We start from the raw sequence: 23,320 nt of genomic DNA on the forward strand, positions 1-23,320 counted from the left end.
GACACCTTTTCAGTTTGAATTCGTTACTTTCGAAATGCACCACGGAAAAATCCTCAGAAAAATCTATTGCAAACTATTGTATGACCAGAAATGACTTAACAAGAGTTTAAATAAAGGAATAAACTAATCCCATTTATGAAAATAAGATGTAGTTTGAGATTTAAATTGTGTCCTAGTATTACTGACTTTTAAAAAAGAACCAATAAAAACTGCATGTAAAACCATACTGTACACAATGACAGTCTGGTCAATCCCTTATGTGTGCACTTTAGTCAGGGAAACCCCATATTTGTCTTCAAAAGAACACCTACCTTTAATGTGGATCCCAGCTTTGAAACTGCAAATTACATTTCCCCAAGGCATGTTTTTTTAAACTATGTTCAAGTATCTTAGGTTTCTCCCCTGTTGCTGTGGATTGCTGTGGCCCTTTCACCACTACTAAAATGCCAGTAAAAAAGCGGCTCACATTTCTTTAACTTCCTCCTGTCATGTTTAGACACCCATTCACATCCTTCCTAACTGCATTTGGTACTTCAACAGTAAGTTGTTGTTTGACTGTCAGGCAACGGTTGGTACGCTCTGTATTTCAAAATGTCACAACTGTAACAGCTGTAATAATTACGGTGGTTAGCACTGTTGCCTCACAGCATGAAGGTTCTGAGTTCAATTCCACCATCAGTCATTCTATGTGGAGTTTACATGTTCTCCCTGTGTTTGCATGCTCTGGTACACTGGCTTCCTCCCACAGTCCAAATACATGCTGTTCGTGGAGATAGGTTAACTGGAAACTCTAAATTGGGAATGTGAGTGCGAATGGTTGTCTGTGTCTATGTGTTAGACTGGCAACCTGTCCGGGGTGTACCCTGCCTCTCGCCCTGAGACAGCTGGGATAGGCTACAGCCCCCATCCCCACCACCCTGAAAAAGGATAAGCAAAAGAGATGGATAATAGTTATAATTTTATATGTAGAGAAGTAAAAATTGCAGTTTTTTTCTCTCTTTGTCAGGTAAATCTGTTCAGTGACTTGTATACACAGATATCCAATCAACCAATCTCAAAGCATTTAGGCTTATTGACATGTTAAAGATTGTTGTTGCTTGACAGGTTTCTCTGAGTATTTCATGAATTTGATCAGTGGTCTTTGATTAGTGGTTGTTGATCAATGGTCATGAGAATTTGCATAATCATGATGAAGGAACTGACCTCCTCCCAGCTCATTGTTCATTCAGTGGGCTGGTTTCAGTCATTATGCAAATGTACTGTTTATAAGATTGGGGAAACCTGCAGTCAGCTGAGACTGAAGAAGTCACTTGGACGAGTGACGAAATGTTTCTCCCACTGAAAACACTACGTCCAGATGAACAGAGTCAACTTTTGGAGATTTCATGAATAAATAATTTAGTGGGATTTTCCCCACATAATTTTTTACACTTTACAGAGAATGGTCTGAAAAATAGAAAATATCCACTGAGCAGTAGTTTAATGGATATTTTCACCTTAAGAACAGGAAACTTAGGCTAAAATTAATCTAAACTCACCAAAACTGGACAATAGAAGACTGGAAAAACATTGCCTGGTAATGGTTAGAATTTGGAGTAAACAACACGAAGCATGGATCCATCCTGCCGTGTATCAATGGTTCAGACTGGTGATGGTGGAGTTTTGAGTATTTTCTTAGAACACATTGGGCCCCTTTGTACCATTTGATGCTCATTCAAATACCACAGCCACTCGAGTATTGTTGCTGACTACATCTATCTCTTTATGCCCACAATATACCCATCCATCCATCCATCCATCCATCCATTCGCTTCCACTTATCCTTTTCAGGGTCGCCGGGGGCACTGGAGCGTTTCCCATCTGGGACAATATACCCATCTATGTTATAAAGCTAAAATTACCCCAAACTGGTTTCTTGAACACGACAGTGACTTCACTGGCCTATGCAGTCACCAGATCAATCCAGTTGAACACTTCTGGGATGTTGAATGGAAAATTTGCATCATGGATGTGTAGTTGACAAATCTGCAGCAATTACATGATGTCAGTTCAATATGGACAAAATCTCTGAAAAATGTTTTCAGCAGTTTGTTGTTCAGAAGGCAAAAGGGCTTCCAACCTGGTACTAGCTAGGTGTGTTAAAAAAAAAAAAGGTGTGTAAGGTGTTTAATTACTGCATAAAATATTTGAAGTATAAGTGCAGACAAAAAGGAAGTCAGCTGGAGTTTTGGTCGGTACACCGTTTTCTCTGAAGGGATTTTTTCAGTAATTGCAATTTGAACCACACTGGTGGATGAGGACAAAACCAATCATTGCAGTCTCTCTAACACCAGGCACCTGTAAAAAAAAAAAAAGGGGCAAGTTTGTGCATAGTAACTTGGTCCAGTTAAATGCACCTCTTAAGAAGTATCATCATACATGAATCACAAGGAGGGGAACTTGTTAATTTTAAAGAAAGTTAACCAGCCGTGTTTGAAAAACCTTAGAAGGTTGTTTAAAAGCAGTGTGCACTTGCTCCAACACTTACATACGTTGTGGAAGTTTTCCATTAAATAAAGCCTGCAGACAAGCGGTTCTTTAATCAAGACAAAGAACAGAAAACCAAGCTTGGTGGAGAGCATGCATGATCGTGGGGCAGACAGTCAGCAGATTCTCTCTCTGAGCATAGCATGGCTCTCAGTTAAATACCTTGTCCAGGAACAAAAGGCAGTACACAGCTGTTTCACACCTTAAGGTTCACACTCCCTTGCTACCTCCCAGAGTCGCTGAAGAGACAAAAGATTCTTCCTGTGGAGTTGTCTGCTTCCCCCAACTTCCTTACCAGACCCCCACTCTCTGTCTAACTGCATGAGGGTGAGACATGCTAAAAATCCAGTTGCACCAAGGCATTATACAATAAAATAATGTGATTAATACATAAATAAAAGAAATTCTTATACACATATCACAAATGGGCATCAATGTGATTCCAAATTTGGTGAATGCGACATTAAAAAAACATTGTTTTTTAGTAAAGGCTTTCTCTTTTTCAGATGTAATGAATGAATCCAAAAGAAAACAGAATATCACTGTTTCACTGTATCCACATTGGGATTTAGAGCTCTCTGCCTTAACTGAATAAACGGTAGGAATACTGTATATGACTAAAGAGAGTATGTTATCATGGTCAAAGCCTCAGAGAGTCACTTTCTTATGCACAGTTGTTTTGTTAATACAGCTCACATAATAATCCAGACATTAGCAAGCTGCAGGCGTTCTTTATTGTATTTTCTCCTTGAAGACACACTAACTTAGTTATTCCAGGTTAAATGTATTGTGCAGTATGAAGTTGATTTTTCTGTTAGCACCCTGGCATCCAATGACCTTTTCATGAACCTTTACATTTATCAGTCTTTATGTGCTCAGTGTGCAGGCCACACCTTCTGACCTCAGGGTCCCACGAAGTCTCTCGAGTGCTCTACTTTTCCTCCAGCCTCCCATTCCAACCAATATTATCTTACCATTTAGGAGTTTAGAAGGGCTGAGCTTTGGCGTGGAGAAGGAAAACATGACGTATTTGGCAGCTGTAACTATGTTAAGGGGGGGAATCATCCCCACAATAAAAACAACCAGCTGAGTTTAGTCCATCATTCCAGATTCCACGACACACATACACTACTCTTGGCCAAATCCAGGAGTATAAAGGGGTGGGGGGGACTAAGATTTGGATGGGATAAAAGATGCGAAAGGAACAAGCTTGGAACTAGGGGACTTATGTGACCCTGAACAAAAGCTGAGAATTGGAAGGTTTGAACTGATACTCTGCAGGGGCAAGGGGTGGAAAATTCAAGGCTTAAACTATATTCATATTCACTTCTCATATGAGGTTCATGTTAATTCAGACAGTACTTCTTATTAATCTTTTCTTTCGAAACAGCTGATAGTGTTTTTTCTACAGCAATGTGGAATCAATGCTTTATTTGATTTCTTTTTTCAGTGCAGCATGCAGCTACAGTTAATTTACACTGCATCAGGACAAATGGAGAAAAACAAATGCAAAAAGTACATATCTTAAAACATGAACTAGAAACTTGGGAAATGAGTAAACATGTAAAAGCCGAGGGAAACGACTTTAATTAGCCGTTTTCACATTGGTGGAGTGTGTTTCTTGAAAGTAGACACTTAATAAAAAATGTGATATTAGCCTGTCAAGTAGGTTGTAAATAACAGAGATACATGTCTGAGAGCATAGATAAAGCAATTTTAACATTTTCTGGGATTTGCACCTTTTAATTTGATGCTGTCTGACAGATGGCCAGTCTTAGACTTGACCTGATTTAGTATGGTATGCGCTTCTTGCTGGCTTTACATTGTGACTTCATGTGGCAACAGGGTTGTCCTACAGCACTGCTAAATGGCATTGAGGACATATTTTCCTTTAGGGTGTGGAGAGGGACAGGGCAGGGTAGGAATTCATATGGGACCTGATCTTGTGATGGAATAACGGCATGAATGTATGGGAAAAAATAGCCAAACTGTCACGTGTGGCAGAGAGCAACACACAATACAGGGTGGGCCATTTATATGGATATACCGTAATAAAATGGGAATGGTTGGTGATATTAAAATCCTGTTTGTAGCACATTAGTATATGTGAGGGGGCAAACTCCTCCAGATGGGTGGTGACCATGGTGGCCATTTAGAAGTCAGCCATCTTGGATACAATTTTTGTTTTTTCAATAGGAAGAGGGCCATGTGACACATCAAACTTATTGGTAATGTCACAAGAAAAACAATGGTGTGCTTGGTTTCAACGTAACTTTATTCTGAGTGAGTTATTTACAAGTTTGTCTTTGTTCACAGCCATTGACATGTTGAAGAGGTTAACACGTGAGGAGCGGATCGAAATTGTGTTGATATCTGGTGAACGCAGTAACGGAGTCATTGCAGCAGATTTCAATGCAAGACACCCTACGAGACCACCAATCTCCCATGTTACAGTTAGCAAACTGCTTGCTAAGTTTCGTGGAACTGGTTCAGTGTTGGATTTGCCAAAATGTGGAAGCATGAAAACTGTCACTAATGAAGAAACATCAGTGGCTGTCCTAGCTTCATTCAGCAAGAGCCCACAGCGTAGCACTCGCCGCATGTCACTGGAGAGTGGCATTAGTCGAACATCCCTTCTGCGGATATTAGCTACTCACAAATGGCACCTTTACAAACTCCAGCTACTGCAGCAGCTGGATGCCTGTGCTGGCATTTCTCCTGCGGTGTTGCTATCAGTGTGTGAAGAGTTGGAGAAGAGGATTGCATTGACAATCCAACACAATGGGCAGCAGATTGAACACATTTTATAAGTGGTCAGAAACTTGCAAATAATAACTCATCAAAAAATAAAGTTACGTTGAAACCAAGCACACCATTGTTTTTCTTGTGACATTACCAATAAGTTTGATGTGTCACATGGCCCTCTACCTATTGAAAAAACAAAAGTTGTATCAAAGATGGCCGACTTCTAAATGGCCACCATGGTCACCACCCATCTTGAGGAGTTTGCCCCCTCACATATACTAATGTGCCACAAACAGGACTTTAATATCACCAGCTATTCCCATGTTATTACGGTGTATCCATATAAATGGCCCACCCTGTACATCAATATAATATTATAAATACTATACTAACAATATAACATGAATGCTTAAAGTAAATGTGTATAACCATGATGATGGCCTTGACTTTTAACTGACTTTTGACTCTGAGCGTGTCCTGATCCATTCAACAAGACAGCTGGGGGATGTTTTTACTGCCCCACCCAAACTGTGAAAGACAAAACAGTGTTAAGTGATGTCACTACTACTGCTAATGTAAACCAGCTGTGGATCTTATGGGCTGTATGGGACTTAAATTCCATGTGTTTTAGACCACAGATGTGTGTAAGTATGTACGTGTCTGTGTACAATTTGTCAGGAGCTTAGCAGCAGTTAAAAACCCAACTTCTCTTTAAACTCAAAATCAAACAAATCATCACGCAAAATCACTCACTTTTTTTCTGGGAAAAAATAGGCTGAAAACATGAAAACATATACAATGTTATTTATTTAGTTTTTTTTTTCATGTCAAATCCCATTTTAACTACAGAGTGCTAGTGAAATTAAATAGTCACACTGAAATATTGATGTGATAATGGTACGATACAAGATGGATCAAAAGAACAATGAATGCAGGACATTCCAGTTTGATATCAAAGTTTTCAAAGTTATTATTGTTATTGTTATTGTTATTAGGCATGTCAGGGAAGACTGATGTTACCTGTATTTATAGGATTAAAAAAGGCATATTTGGACCATTAGATGCTGAACTTGATTCATTTCTAAATATATTTCTTTGTCATATAACCTAGATATTATATCATAATGATGGGAGAACTATATACTTAAACACAATAAAAGTTATAAAATGAAAATCTTGGCACATAGAATGAGCAATACAAGTATGGATACACAGAATAAAAACAAGTATATACAGTACTGGACAGAGAATAATACTAACAAATGGATGGGCAGAGGTGACATAAGGAGGCTCTGTGTCTAAAGTCCTTGTAAGTTTGTTGGTCAAACAGTGAGTAAAGAGGCCTTTTGGCTTCGTGATTAATGCCTCGGTGTGACTTAAATGTCAATAGTCGTTTTGCTTCACCATGGCGATTGTCCACAACTTGGTTAGCCATCATTTTACAAATCGTCTACATTTTTCATGGCTGTCGCATGCGGTTAAGATTTATCAATCACTGACACGACTGATCAAAATGATCATGAAGCACACATATGTACATACAGTACAATAAGGAGGATAAGCGTAGATGCATGTATGGATATATACAGTCAATGCACAGTACAGATGCAAGTTAATACACTCATGCAAAATGTCATAGTACACCCACACACACACACTTTCAACCACCTACACACGTTAAGAATACAAGATGTATTCTTGTAAACAGATTTCAAGGCAGTGTAAGTTAGTTCCTGTCTGTCTGTTATGGTCTTACATTAATGTAAGGACATGTGTTATTTAGGTGCTTTAGTTGTGTTTTCAGTTGGATGTTTGGCTGGAGCATTAAACCAGATGACAGGCAGAGCCTCTGCTGAAGTGGACAGCACATTGCTGTGACTCCAGAGGCTGCAGTCATCATGGTAGCAAGCTGTGGTTAATACTAACATTATAGTCTCTTCACACCCAGAACTGCCCATCTCCTGTCTTTCATCTCCTTCCTGACTGCCATCAAAACCCAGGAACCGAGTCTTCGTCGTGATTAATCAGCATCATTCATCTCTACCATTATTGTCATCATCAGACTAGTTTTCCTGATTTTTTTTTGAGGCACGTAGCTAAAAGAGCAGGTAACAGGACCATATAACAACAGGAGTGTTTATGTAAGGGATTGCTGTAGTCCCTAAAGTCCACATTTCTGTGGCCTCTGTGTGATTAGGCAGGAGTGAATTCTGAAACAAAGATGTGTTTTCATCAGACGTGTCTGTGTGTATAGATGGGTAGTTCCTGGGATTCAATTCATTTTGGACTATTTCACAGCTCAGTGTCTGCTGTCTTGGTGGTGGAGTGGCCGTTGGTAGGTGGAGGAGGTTGGGTCTTGGCTGCCTCGGGGGACTCTCCATTTACGCTGGGTTTCTCCTGGGTCTCGGGAGTGGGGATGAGCGGGGCTACAGAAGCAAGAGTGCTCCCCTGGTTCTCCTGATCTGCTGGATAGGTCTCATCTGTCTGTAAATAGACCACAAGTAGGAGCTCATCAAACAAAAGCTAGAAATTTTCAACTGACCATCACAATACACACATGAAATAATACAAAGTTGTTTTCTGTTCAGAATTTACAATTTTATGAAGATTTTTAATTAATCCAGGGTGCACGGTATGGTGTACTACAGCTTACAGTAACACCTGTGCCAGCATTATTATATATATGAGAGTTCCACAATGGAAAGATACTGTATATTGTACAATATTCTTACCAGCTTCACTGCCTTGGTGTCAGTCCTGCGTTGGCAATAGCAATAACCTACAGTGATTCCAAGGGCAGCAAGCAGACCACTGACAAGTAGTCCCACAAACACAGAGGATGACGACGACGACGATGATGATGATGGTGATGAATGTAATGATGGTGATGGACCTTTAGTACTGTCCACCTACAAAAAAAGTATAAAAGGACAATGTGTGATTAAAAAAAGTTATATGGGAACAGTTAAAAATCACATTCCTGGTCAAAAAGATCCAGAAGAAAATAAGAGGTGTTCTTATCTCAGTCATGAGATGCAAGTTGTGAGAGTGGAAGTTAAGTGCTCATAGCTGAGTTTTTGCTGTCTGTATCTGTGGTAGTGCATTACAATTAGAGAACTTTCACAGGGACAGAGTAGGGTTCAAATTAAACGTGAAGCCAAATGTTGGCCTTTTATAATTTGATTTGTAGCCGGTGTATAATGTCCATACTGTGCTATTTGAATGGAGAATAAAGAAGGAAGCTGGAGGATTGTCTATTTGCAAGTAGTTTAAAAAAAATCAGAATGGATGGATAAATAACTTTTTTCTGAAATTTGCCTTCTGTAGCCTTGTACGGAGCCCGCAGGGGACATGAGAGGAAAAAAAAATTAAGACGGACTTTTGCGAGATCTCGCAAAACAAACTTGGGATTCGCAAAACTTTTAGCCGCATTCTTCGGAGGCCACCAGCTCGAAGCCGACCGGGAGGTCGAGGCACGATGTGCCGGGAAAGCGGTGTTCCTCCCGGCTGTAGTAGGTCTCGACCTCCCGTTAGCTTCGAGCTAGTGGGTGTCAGATCTCCGAAAACGTCGGAACACTTTTGCAAATATGTGATGTCTTATAAACCGAGCAGTTATCTGACGTTTACACAACTACATTCACGCCTGAAAATATCTTAAAAGTGTATTTTGTGACCCAGAAAGACTAATATTACAACTAAGTAGCTGCCGCCATTGTTGGAATTCAACTTTTGCGAGATCTCGCAAAAGTTTTGCGAGATCTTGCAAAACTTTCATGAGATCCCGAGTTAGTTTTGCGAGATCTCGCAAAAGTCCGTCTTAATCTTTTTTTTCTCCCATGTCCCCTGCGGGGCTCCGTAGCTTTGAGAGAAACTCATATACAGTATATTAAAAATATATATATTATGAAGGGTTTTCACACAAAAAGTAAGAAAAACAAAAAAGTGCATACTTGTTGTTATGTGGATGGACAGTAGTTTCTGTAATAGTACACTTTTCCATATGTCGCTGTTTAGGCTGGAGCAATCTCCTACAAAATATATCCTAGTTTGCAATTGCCTGATGCAATTTTCACTTTTTCAGTACATAGTTTTATTCATACACAGGGAGCACAGAGCCACCAATCAAACGTGTTTCACACTGGCCTTGTGTGCCTTACAGACAAGATGCAGCTGAGTGAACTTGCTGACCACACCTTCGTTTTTTTTACCCACTTTAACCCTGAATAATGATATCATCATTGCACAACTTCAGGCTTTGTAACTTGGGAACACTTTTTATTCTTCTGTAATGTGATCCAGACTGCTTGCAGCATTCCCAGAAGACCACTGTGAGCTGTAACTTTGAATCCTCAGTTAGTTGGGAGTGGGCTCACAGCTGGACTCTTCTGTAATGCTCAGAGCTTTGAAAAGAAGAGGAAGAAACTCAGGAAGGCTGAAGTCAAATGACAAAATCAATCCCAGGGAATCTGTGCTGTTCTCCATCTGTTGCTTGTGACTGATCAAATCCTACATCTCATTCCTGCTTTGCCTGAACTTACATGACCATAGTTGGATGTTTAATTTGAATCGGCATATTTTAACATAAACAATTTGATACTGAAGATAGAAGGAGAAAAACATGTGTTGGATTTACAGATTTTAGTGTTCTTATTTCCCATAACCTCCATTGTAATATTATAAAACGTGATCAACGGATACCAACTCTGTTATCAGTGTCATATCAAGCTATTTAGGAATTTCATGTTTAGTTTCAGGTTGAGTTGGACAGTTGATGGTTCTGGCTTGATGTTGCAGTAATGACCTATATAACGGACTTGTTGCTCTGTCTCTACACACCTGGAGTCACATATGGCACAATGTAACGATGACTTCCGATGTAACATTTAACATCAAATTTCTTTTGTTGTTCGTCAAAAAATACATGTACAATTACAGTTTAATAATGTAAGGATAAGTATATTGTATTACACAGTAAGATAAATCTGTAGTTTTTTCTGTAGGTCAGATATTTCTGTTTTGACAAACCTTAAAAAGAAATAAAAAATCTATAATATATTAAAGTTGTTGCAAAAAACAGTTGGAAAAAAAATTAGCCACACCTGTTCGAGTGCATGAGTGGAAACATTAGCTCTCCAGTTCATTTGTTCATTTGTCTCCAGCATTGAGCACAGCTTCATGATTTACAACTGCTGAGGAATGTTTGAGAAAAGATCCACTTTTATGAGACCAATTTTTCCAACTGTAGGTCTTTAAACACATTCATTTGATTCCTCCAAGCAGCACAAAACACTTCCTCTGGGCACAAGGTGTAGGGTGCCAGATAAAGGGTCTTGGTTAGAGGGAATGCCACCAGGAAGTGACTGGGATTAGCGCTGTCTCCTCTCATATCACTGTACTTATACTCCACATATATTGCACAAATACATATAACTACAGCTTTTGTCATCACTTGTAAATACATGTTTAAAAAATAAATGTCATCATTTATATAACATGCAGCATAACATATATAATTTTCATTTTTGCTGTTATTGGTGATAGAGGTACTACTAGTTAATAAGTTGAAAATATGATGCTACAGGCCGGTATTTACCATTGTATTATCATTGCTGGAGTTTTCTTCGTCCGTTTGCGGTTCTGACGTGAGCAACCAAAGCTCACTGTCGTTAGCCAAACTTTTGGTTAGTGAAGTAATCAGGGAATCAATGAAGGTTTCGTTTGTCCCTGAAAATAAAGTTTAAATACAAAGTTTTGTCAGGCGCCATGTCTTATGTCACAAAAGCCTGTCTGTACATATTTTGAAGGAACTTGGCACTTTAAAATAATATCTCTAAAATATAGTGAAATTCTCTGGAATCCAGTGCTGTTCTCACATCCCATTATACATTTTTTGAAGGCTCTTACCGTTACTGACACTCTGTGCTGGGGTAGAGGCGGTGGTTTGGTCTTGACATATCACTACACCTGTAAGGAAGGGAGAGCAGGTGAATCACAGAAAGACAGAGACATCGAGAAAAGGGAATTGCAAATTAAACACTTTATAATTAAAATTTAAAAAAATCCTTTTGCATAAATACAAAGTTTGTCCCATATGTTTTGTCATTTCATTTCTTGCAAGGGCTCATAAAGTTTGATGCCAATCAGACAAAGCAGGATTTTTTTCTCGGTATTGTAGGTCCAAAGTATAATGTCATTTCCTATGACAACATTATCTAGCTTTACATTACAGTTCAAGCCTTATTTTGAACCCATTCTGTTGGATTTGCTTCAAACTTGCAGCCCAAATGTTATGATTCCTTGGCAAGAGGACATTTATTTATTTATTATATAAAAGTGATAGTGATGTCTCAAATGAGAGCAAGTACCAAATCTTAAACGATTAGCCTACAAATTCTGATGCAAACTAAATCAATCGGGTCCTACCTGAAGTACTATAATTAGTTCCATGATGTGTGCCACTGTCTCTGCTGCAGTTATGATTACATTAAATATACCAAATCCCACAAAATGAGTGTTAACTTCTAGTTGTTTCAGTTCATTTATACAGGTTAAGGTTCCAAAGATAAAGTTTTTTCCATCTCATGCATTGGCTATTGTCTTCACATCATCTGTAATTCACAGATATCAAATATCAAAACTTCTTACACTTGGTTTTCCACAGTCATGCCAGTGCAGTACTTCTTGCAGTTGCAACAAACTGCTAATGTATATATAATCACCTTTAAGAAAAGATGTTTTATGTAAATATCTGTGAGTTTTTATCATTTTGTTTGTTTCTAATAGAGGTTAAAAAGGTGGTTTGAACATCTTCTCCTGGTGATTTAAGCCTCAAGCCCACCCAAAATCATTTAACAGTTTGGCATATTTTGTTAATTGTACTTGCTAATTAGTGCTCACGGTTGTCTTAATTTTTACTCTCTGCATCATATAAAACTGAGCAGCTAAGTTTCAAAGGGTCGTGACCTCACCACACATCCATCTCTTGGGAGAAATCTTGTTTATGTAATAACTTCTTTTGGAAATCTAATATCATAATCATATTATGACTGAAAATTAATCTTAACAAGTATTTTTATATACTGAAGACTGGACAGTGTTATTAAACGTAAATGCTCAGATAACAAGCTCCTTTGACTTGTATTTTTTAAAAACAGCCGCAAAAAGATATAACTATGTAGCACAGCTTTGCCACAGTCATGAAGGGTAAATGAGACATAATCAGCATCAGGGATCATCCTGCCTACTGTATGATGGCGGTGTAATTCAATTCAGCCTGAACTTCTAAACACTCCCCTTCTCATGGAAGAAACCCGGTGTAGTGTGTAAACAATTTAACGTGTAACCAAAACTATTTTGCAATCAGAGCAAAATGTTTTCGGTGCACCACTATCATTCTTTAGTGAAACACAAGACACATTTATGGGACGTAGATTTAAATGTTTAGCGCGTGTTTGTAATCCTATAAACATGGCTAATTTGAACATATTCTTGGGAAGTGCCGAGGTCCCTTTGAAATGTTTTCATCCAAAACAAGAAGCTAGCGAATGGCCAATATGATGCATCTACCACTCTAGATTGGACCATGTAGGTTCTCTCCAGCAATGTGTCCAAAGTTGGTCATATGCTACAATTAAATTTGTAAATTGGGGTACAAATCTGGGCTATCAGATCATTCGATTAATTATGATTTAATCTGCTATGTTTAATATGTCAAAAATAGCCACCCTACCAAATTGACTTACCTTAGTTTATACCTCGTGACTCTAAATATTTCTTAGTGCAATCAGTATCGGTGAAAGATTTTAAAGCATTCCACTTACTAAGCAGTCTGTATGAATTGTAAGACACTGCAAATCCCTTTATTCTTATGTTTTATGAATGAAAAAAATCACTATTCAGGAAAAAGGTGATTACATTAATCCTTACATGTTGAAACATTATGGAATATGTCAAACCGTTATAGGTAGTAGTGCCTCACTACTGTGGACAGAGACAGCTTATACAATTGTGTGAAAAGTCTTCCTATGTTTCCAACAAGGCCCCCCTGGCCTCAACAAGAAGCCTTAGGCGCTCCAGTCTCAACACAAACACAGAGAAACACAAACAAAATGCATAAACACATCCTTGGTCTCTCTCAGAAAGCATAAGGCCAAGACTGTGAGTAAATCTTGGGTGAAGATTGAGTAAATCTTGCTCTTCACTGCTTGACTACATGAAGTGGACTTCCTGGCCTGGCTGTCCTCCTTTTAGCCTGGGTGTTCTACCGGTTGATGTGGTGTGTAGCCAGATGTAAAGAACTAAATAATAAGTTAAATCAGATGTGCTGTACACTGTAGTTGTTGTTGGGCAAATTAAAATTACAGACAGTGAGACAAAAGGTAAAACTTCTTTGAAAAAAAAAGAAATATGAGTCTCTTAAAGCACCTGCTTTGTCTGCTGCCATAACGTGCACGTAGCTCCCGGGAAGTGCTTTGTTCTCTTTACATAGTTTATAGGACCACAAGAGTTTTTAACATGCTGCTGGAGTAATGCGATGCTGGTCTCAAGTTTAATCCAACTGTACTTCATGTACTTTAAATGGCAGGGGAATGTAAGCAACCCCTAAAGTCAGATACGCTGTAAACACTGTGGATGTCTGCCCCAGAAATAAAGCAAGAGGATCCCTTGGGAGATTCTCAAGAATTTCACAAGTGACTGGACTTGGAGTAATGGATTACAGCATGAAAGGCCATTACAGAACTGGCAACCTGGATTGCACATCATCAATCACTACTTTTAGAAAAGCTTTGTGTATTCAGTCTATAGAAGATTCAAGTCTGAGCAGGGGTGCTATAGCCACATGTTGCAGGGAGGAGGCCGCGTATCATTATCATCAATTTATGCACTAAAGCTGCTATGACAGCCAGAACTTTCATTTTTACATTTGGTTTTGTTTCCTGCCAGACAACCTTCTTTCACCCCTCCTCCTCACTGGGGAAAAGTCTCCCCTTGCTGTATGCAGTAACAGATGCAAAAACATCATTTCAAGAGCACGGTGCCAAAATCACAAGCTAGAGAATATACAAAGCGTAATGTTCTCTGAAGATAGTCTAAAACGCAGTTGCTACCATGGTAAGGTAAGATTAAATACAGATTTTAGTCCTGTGTGTTCGATTTAATGGTAGCTTCAGGTCTCTTCCTGAGAATGCAGCTTCTCTACTCATAAAAAAGTACGAAAATTAAACTTTTTATGTTATCCTGTGCTTGCTTCACTTTATTTACTTGATTTACTTTTAGCTATTTACTACATTTAAAGGGCAGTTGAGATATTGAGTCCAATAATAAAAACACACTTTTTTAGCATCAGAGGTTGAGCACTTCCTTTGAATTTCTCATTCTACCATGATGAAATTGAAATTGTTGATCTAGTGCTCAAACTGCATGAGTGGATTCTGCTACATACAATACTTGGTATACTTGTTCTGAATTCATCATCATCATCATCATCATCAATACTTTACTTGCGCTGAATAAACAGACTCCTTTAATGTATAAGTCTACTGTATGTCTGCCTATATATGAGAACAAGTATATTTATTTCCCGTGTCGCTGTTATGGGAAATAACTAAATATGAAAGAAAAATCTCTCAGCTGCCATTGTGATTGTCATCCCAGCTTTTGATTTTTATGGTGGGGAAGAAGCAGGAAATTGCAGTAAAAACAAACATTGTCACACCTGATTAAGTGGTTGCAGTCAGACAGTATAAGCCGGGGACAGGAGTCCTTTACTTATGGTATTTGAGGATGAGGCCTGTTTCCTCTCTGGGGAGATTGGGGAGGAGGCCTGGAGAGGGGGATGAGTGGTGCAGCTGCAGCAAGTCTCCTTGGGGAGCTCTTTCCCTCCCTACATATGTGCTGTGCTGTGAAATCAGTAACATCATGCAAAAGGAGAAAAGTCTCAGCCCTAAACCTTGGGGCTTAGATTTGACCTCCACCCAGACTGTAGAGACAACACCTTGGATGTCATAATGAGCCACACCCTCCTTCCATTACTTCACCAGATGTCCAAAGCAGAGCCCAAAGTCTCCCATCACTCATCCCTTGCTACTCCTAGTTGTTCCTGTTAGGAGGAAATCTATTTTATATTTTAAATTTAAGCAGAGATTCTTTTCAATCCTGCAGGCCTTCAAGAAAAATATAGATCTTTTCATAGCATAAACCAACTAAACACCAAAAAAAACCAAGAAAACAACAGCACACTAAATTTACTACAGTTTCGTTTATTACTATTTGGTGCAATGAAAATACTTGGAATATACCAGTTAATCAGTGAACATAAGAACTAATTTTGCTTCTGCACAGACGGTTTGCAAATGACTTTTTCCACCCTGCACACGCCCCTGTTTTGAAACAAAACACAACCATAAAAAAAACAATCCAAAAACAATAATAATTAATAGGCTTGGAATGTTATCCATGCACATCCTACTGTATGACAGGATGTGGATGTCACAGCACACAGTGACCTCTTTGAACTACAGGGACAAACATGCTGGAAACTACAGATAACAGCCATCACCAGGAACATACTCTTGGAGTGGAACTATAATGCCTGTTGTTATAGAAATATAACCTGGGACTGTTTTTATTAGGAAGATTTAACTTACTGATATTCTACCCAAGCCTGTTGTTTTTTGTTTCGTAAGCTATAGTACTGAAAAAAACATTTTTCAGCAATAAAGCAAAAAAACAAAAAGGTAACATTATTACTGATAGCAGCTACTCACTGTTGTTTTTATTCAACCTCTAATTTACTCATTAAAATCGTTTCAGCAGGGCAGTGAAACTCAAAACCTATGTTTCCAAAACACTATCCATTTTCTTAGTGGATTAGAAACTGGACACACCAGCTGTTCCAAGAGGCGGCAAGCTGCTCTCTTTTTCTATCCATGGATTGATTTCAAGACTCTAACATGTTTCATGATACTCTGTTGGGAAAGAAAAAAGAGACCGAAACAAATCGCTCTAAACAATCTGGCTTTGATATTACTGAAACTAAGGAACCAAATTGGAAGAGGAAGCCAGAGAAGTAACTGTAATAACTCAAAAACCTTGCAGTATCTCCTACAAATGAAAACACTTTCCCAGAAACATATACGCTACAAATGAATGTGGTGTTCCAACCAAGGGCTTTTAAGAACAGCAAGGGGTGCAGTCTTATGCTTTCAATTAGGATGTCTAAAGTATGCCTTCAACAATGTGCCATTTAATGAACATTAATTACCAAGAGCTATTATTTTGGCAGTCAAAACTCCCCACTAATGCTCATTAAGAGCTTTTATCCCCCTGGGTAAACAATATAACCCTCTTTAAGGAAATCCCAGCCTGGGTATCCAATGTAGATTATGTGTTTATGCAGTGATTGCATTCTACTGGTGTTACGACATCCTCATAACTTTACATAAGTCAGTAAGGACAATCTGTTGCTTACGTTTTAGCAGGGGAAAAAGCAATGGATGACATAATAAGTGAAACGATTTTTCCAAGTTCTTGTTTTAGAAATCACACTTATTTTCTGTTCATTAGCTGAATATAGAGCTGAGTTTCATCTGAGCAGAGATGTTAAGAGCTTCTCATCCTTTGGACATCTCATAGTGCCAATTTTCAATTAAATGAGAGACTACTTTCTTTCAATCCTAGCAGCTGCAAAATTGCAGCAGAGTGCCAGGGGAACAAGGAACAATAAGCTCACCAGGACAGCAGTAATTGGAAGAAGGAAGATTTGAAATGGTAGCACAGCTTCTGTTTTTCATTGTTGTGTAAATTTGAGATCCTGTTTCTCTTTCTTCTTTCTTCTACCCTATTATTCTAGTTGCTCCATTCTTTGCTGGTTAACTACCCCTTCAGTTTTCATACAATTTTCACCATTCAAACTCTGCTAATGGTTGGTATATCTTTTGGTGCTCATAATTTTTATGCTTTTTGAAATATGACGGTTTTTATGCCATTTTTTTTTTTTTTTGGCCCATTTTGATGAATGGAACCACATTACAAGTGTGTTTGGTGATTTAGCTCACAAGGGTGAGCTGTGTTTCAGCTCAGTGAGATGAGCAGCTGTTTTGTGACTCGGAGGACTGGGTTTGAATGTCAGCCATGGCTAAAAAAATTTTAAGCAAAATTTATTTTAAGTTCAACTTTTTCACCTCTTTTTAGCACAAATTTCAGCTTCTTCACCCCTTTTCAGCAGAATTTTCAGTTGCTTCGCCCCTTTTCAGCAAATACTTCTGCTTCTTCACCTCTTTTCAGCAGAAAGTTCTGTTTTTTAACTCTTTTCAGCACAAATTCCGCTTCTTCACCTCTTTTCAGCAGAAAGTTCAGCTTCTTCAGCTGTTTTCAGCAAATTCCACTACACGGCATTCACACTGCATTTTTGCAGGAAATGCAACTTTTTCTAGTTAAGATTTTTTCCACAAGGTAAATATTGTTGCTAGACAATCTATTTATCGAAGTAATTTCCTTTTCATGGATGATCATTAGTTAGCGGCTTTGTTTTGCTTTTCATTAACATCAGGAAGGAAGTTGGCTCCAAATAAAGATAATTCAGAGAGAAATACATTTCAAAATGTGATTTTGCGCATGTGGGTTCGGAGATATGGTGTCAGAATGTACACTGATACAAGCTGTTTATTCACATCTAACCCGGTTTGCACATTTAGAAATTGCTAAAGCAAAATGGCTGGTTTTACAGAACACAGGCCTCAGGTTTAATTGCTCTGCAAGCTCACATGGCTCCTCAACCATGACTTTGGGCCCAAGTGAACACACACCCTAGGCTGACATAAGACCATGATCTGCCAAGGCTTACATAAAAGACCCACACCCTTCAGCAGATGACGTGACTCAAACTTCATCATCACAACTTGAGACTGAAAGAATGCTGGTCAATAGCCGAGGGCCACGAGTGGCAATATTCTGGCCATGTTTACATTGGCAAAGTTGTTGTCTGAGAAACAAAGCTTCAAAAATGTGTGTGCAGAGACATATCAGGGCTTATTTTCACTGAAGTCTGCTCTTTCACTTTAAAACATTAAGTCTTGACCCTTTCATCTTTTACTTGTTCTTGTTCAGAACGAATTAGTCTCATATTTTTACAGATCATCACAAAGTACTAACAGCTTTTTACTTCTACACATGTGCAAAAATGCACACAAGTAACTTAATAAGAAACTGGAATATTCCAACCATGAATGAAACTTTTTTCACTATGATATGTAGCAGCAATTGTTCTATCCTATTCCGCTCCGCCTGAGGCCCTGACTTAGCAACAGAAACAGTCATTGTAGATGACAAGCTGAAGTAAGTGAGACAAGATGTTTTTCCCCTTCTCCAGAGCAGATTTAAAGCTTGGGTTTTCCCCTGAAATCTTGAGAGAGAGAGAGGGAGCGAGACCGCTTATAACATACTCCAAAAGGCAATGAATGACATCATCTAAAATTTTAGTCCATGGCCATTTCAGCGCTACATATTTGCACGCCTGCATAGATACTGAATTACAGCCATGGGAAGTGAGTGTATAAACTCAATCTGTTTGCAGTCAGGGTGAGAGACCTGTTTATATGTGACGTGGATGTTTGCTCGGATAAACCAAGTGAGTAATTCTGGGGTTAAAAGTGAAGAAAATTTGGTTCCAAAAACCAGTTCTTTGAATGGCCACTTGAGACTGATTCTGCAAGTCAGTGCCCAAGACGCCCATGTTAATGTCCCAGCAATAGAAATAAACATGTTTACACCCTGATACAAAAAACAGTCTTTATCTCAATAGCAAATGAAATGAAAACTGTGCAGAGAGGACACTTTTTTAAATAGTTCTTTGCACGTTTGCAGCAACATGACATTACCGCTAAGCCAAAACTTTTTGTTAATCATCTTCTGTAATATGCTGCTGACATGCCACATGCACATGAAAAACACTCTGACCAGTTGAGGGGCTCTATCTCTAAGGGTGCCTTGTTGTATATAACATCTGGCGTGTCCTTTATTAGCCTTCGTTTCAGTAGCTACTCATCACTACTGACTGAAAGCACCCCATTGGCATTTTGGAAATGCTCCAACCAAAGGGCGTTTCAAGTCGTTTGGTTATAGCAGTTTTGTCTTTATAAAAAGTCTTTACAGCTGTCCATTCCTCCCACATACAACAAGCTGAAAGTGAGAACCAACACATTTACCATCTAATACTCTGAGACTATTATTACAACATAGCACCGGTCACAATGCCAACATACCAAATTGCGAAAGGTTTTGTATGATGTGGGACTTTCCAAGACTTTGCAAAAATGTGTATTCAAGGTTCCCAGATATCAGAGAGAAAAACAGAAAACTTAATGTTAAAGTTCTGCTTTTTTTGTCAGTCTTACAATGACAGCTAATATCGCATTAATCGAACCTTCTGATGTACAACAATCCCATACTGAACACTGCAAGATGAGAGATTTGATTCAAGACTCTGTGTTTATCAGGCAAGACTTGGAAAAAACCTTCTTTATTTAGATCAAGACATCTATTATGGAGAAAGAAACATTAAAACTGTCTGTGTCTTTGAATGAATTATGACGTCATCAAGGGACAGATTTCTGATACTACTGCAACCACAGAAGCTGGTATTGTCAAAAGAAATCAATGACAATTTGTCTCTTGTGACCCAGAGCTGGGACCCATGTAAACTAAATCAAAACAAGAAAAAAAAAAAAAATCACACACACACAGAATGGCAGAGCTGCATGAAGACACAACAATCCATCACATATAATTAGGTGAGAAATGTTCAGTTTTTGTTTTTCTGAGCCGTCTGTGACCAGATTTGTGTAATCAAAGGACTGCAGTTGGTTGTGGTGAGAAGCGAAGGACGGGTGAGCAGACAACACAACTGCAGAGTTCTTACAGTAGAAATCAGAAGCTGTGTGCTTAAACCTAAAACAAAGGTGCAATGTTTATATCCTGTTTTTTGAAATGCTAATTAAGACCACTGCTTAAACATTGATTTGCAAATAGAGCAAAAGGCGAGGCGATCATGGCTGAGATCATAATAAGAAGTGGGTGAAAACAGACTCAGTTAATTAAATTATACAAAATTCTTGACATAATAAAACTAGACTGGATTAGAACACAAATAACCAGGGTCACTGGGGCTCAGGTGCTTTAGCGCTTTAGTAATTACAGGTTTCATCCCTGGTCTGTTCACATGCCAATGTTCTTTGGCAAAACAGTGAGCCACAAGTCGTTCTTGAAGTCAAGTGAGTCCCTTTCATTGAAGGTCCATTACTGTATGAGTGCATATCATTCATTGCTTAACACAAATAAACATGGTTGGTTATTAGATCACTTGTCAGACATTATTTCTCACATTTTTAAATATTAGAAAGACTGAAGGAGTAGCATGTTGCCTGAACAGTAACGCCTCTTGAGATGACTTTGTGACTTGTATACTAGGGTATATACATCGAAAAAAATAATCTGCGTTGACAGGGTGTGCCCAGAGTAATTAGATTTCAATGTAAATTTAATTACCATCTGTTAGGCTGCTGATGCAGGCATCTTGCCTGCATCAGTATGCCTCTTTACTACACTACAAACATGTTCTGCCATCCCATGATTGTTTCCCCTTTAAAAGTTAAGCTTCAGTTATTTTCCATCAATCTTGAAAACTCCTCTCCTGTTCCCAAGGTCACTCCAAACATTTACCGCCCCTGTGGCCTTAGCTCTGCAGAAGTCGTTACATTGGGCTGAACTAGAACTAGACCTGGTTTACAACAAGCGAGGAAGCTCTATCGTCCAAGCCGTACATTACCCTGCAATTAACATCAGGCCTTGGACTTATTTGGAGTGGACTGCCCAGTGTGTCCACACACATCTACATAATTGCACACTTGCGCACACAAAGGCACACACTTTTACTACAAGGAACACAGATGAAAGAACTATTTTTGCTCAGTGATGAAATAATATGAAATGTGGTTACTTTTACACATGTAGTACATGTGCAGCTCTATAAATACATTCCGCATAATATATGTGTGTGTGTGTGTGTGTGTGTGTATTCTGAGACTATATTATGTGTGGTTTACTAGCTCCACGGAGATACACTGCGGGGTATAAAGTATAATGAGTATGTACAGCAGCTTCCACTTCTGAGCAAAGCCTTTGTGTCTGCTGCTACTCCACTGCTAACCATGCCTCTTTGCATTTGTGTGCAATCTCATGGTGGAGCACATCAAAGCAAATCCCCAGCTAGTTTGTAAGCTACTGTGACATAAACAAAATCTTGCTGATGGAGTAGAACGTTAGACACTTTTAGATAAAAAAAAAAAAAAAAGAAACCGTTCAGCTTCACACAATATATAAAACTCTGTTTGGATAGAATAACTAACTAAGAATGAATGCCCGAAAATGCAAAATAACATACTTTAATAAATACTTATTACAGTACTCACTGCTAAGGAACAGAGTGCAGAGAAACAGAGGTTGAGTCATCTTTCTGTAGAGTCCATTCATTCTCCACGTGGATGTAGCCATCCTCTTTGGTCTCAGTTGGTGCTGGGACTGTGTTAGAGCAAAAAGTTTCTACACACTGAAGGTTAGTGCGAGGGTGGGGAAGCAAAGGGTCGTCGGTGAGGTCTGATAGAGGAGAAAGATAGAGCCTGGTTTGTGTTCTCTTTCTCTTTATATGGCCCGACTCTTTGGCCTCTCACTCTGTGCTTTTTCCACACCCCCTTTCTAACTGCCTCCTGCCCATTTCCCGCAGAGCAACAGTCCCTCTTCCTCCCTTTACTGTGTTCCTGTGTGTGCTCGCATGATTAGCTGGCCAGAATGGGATAATGAGATGTTATTGGGAGATACTTGGCAGCAGACTAAGCTTTATGTGTTGTAGGTTTGTTTCCTGGTGAAAATACTTGTCTTCTTTCACAAATGTGTGCACAATTTATGCACTGTTTCGATTTTTCTGCAATTTGGTGGTTGTGCTTAGACTTAAGAAAGGCTTCAGGTGATACTCTAGCAGAAATATGAGCCATTTCTATTGACCGGTCTATGAAAAACAAGTGCAAAAGTACAGTACAAAGATGTAGGCAAAAGTGCTAATGTAAACAGAGTTTTGAGAGAAGACAAAGAATTGTCTGCAACACATTTGACTTCAATTTGGCTAAAGATTTGCAGAAAGGCAAAAAAAAAAGAAGAAGAAATGGAAAAGAAAAAAGGAGAAACAGAAGCACAATATGTTGCAGTTTTGCTTTTTTTTCTTAACTTCACATCCAATTCAGGGCTGGAGCCTATCCTAGCTGTTGTGGGGTGGGGAGGTGGAGTCCAACCTGGACACCAGTCCATTACAGGAGTCTTCTTGCTGTGAAGTGCACCACTTTGATGATGCACATGGTAAAGAGGAGGAAGTCTTCTCATATTCTACAAAGTGTGAACTTGCATTGCTAAAAAGGCCTGTGAAAACACATGACATCACACACAAGCTTGGCTGCAGTTTTTGTGTGTCCCTGGTGGACTAAATCACCAAAAGCCAAGAGTGAGTCATCTGAATGGCACAAAAACACATGCATGGTTAGATATACTGTACTCTGCATTTTTCAAATGTCGTAACACACACACACACACACTGAGATTATAGACAAAACGTGTTTTTTCAAAGTCGCACCACATCAGCTAAACTGCTACACTTACATGTGGGTTGTTGTAGGAGTTTGATGAGTGGTACGCAGCATTCGTGTTCACACAGCGATGTGTTGTTCCACATTACTGTGTCGTTCCACATATCTGTGTCAGCCACATCTGGAATCACTGCAGTTCCACTGCTGGGTTTTTGAGGACTGCCAGAGACGTGCTTGTCAAACAATGCAACCATATGAAGATCAATGCAGTCAAGATCAGGCTGATGTCTGGGAATAGGCATCCCTGGTGGTGACCTTCCATGTTTTCAATAACAGCTATTTTCTAAGAGGAACTTAAAAGTCAAAAGTAAATAAGAAAGTCTTTAGTTATTAGAAACAACTGAAACAAACATAATTAAAGC

At 38.9% G+C, this 23,320-nt stretch overlaps 1 protein-coding gene and 1 long non-coding RNA gene across 2 annotated transcripts; both read right to left on the bottom strand.

The window, feature by feature from the left end:
* Positions 1–6,060: 6,060 nt before the first annotated feature.
* Positions 6,061–22,030, bottom strand: cd34 (CD34 molecule). The gene is made up of 5 exons (XM_085145523.1): positions 21,738–22,030; positions 11,176–11,235; positions 10,865–10,995; positions 8,004–8,180; positions 6,061–7,755 (listed from the first exon to the last, which is right to left on the bottom strand). The coding sequence occupies exons 1-5, from the start codon at positions 21,817–21,819 to the stop codon at positions 7,564–7,566; spliced, it is 642 nt and encodes a 213-aa protein (XP_085001649.1). The 5' UTR covers positions 21,820–22,030; the 3' UTR covers positions 6,061–7,563.
* On the bottom strand, positions 16,935–21,727 carry LOC146494294 (uncharacterized). The gene is made up of 2 exons (XR_014871472.1): positions 17,607–21,727; positions 16,935–17,546 (listed from the first exon to the last, which is right to left on the bottom strand). It is a non-coding gene; the product is annotated as an uncharacterized LOC146494294 (long non-coding RNA).
* Positions 22,031–23,320: the final 1,290 nt, after the last annotated feature.

Source organism: Neolamprologus multifasciatus, chromosome 20 (genome assembly GCF_963576455.1).
Source record: "Neolamprologus multifasciatus chromosome 20, fNeoMul1.2, whole genome shotgun sequence".
Taxonomy (NCBI): domain Eukaryota; kingdom Metazoa; phylum Chordata; class Actinopteri; order Cichliformes; family Cichlidae; genus Neolamprologus; species Neolamprologus multifasciatus.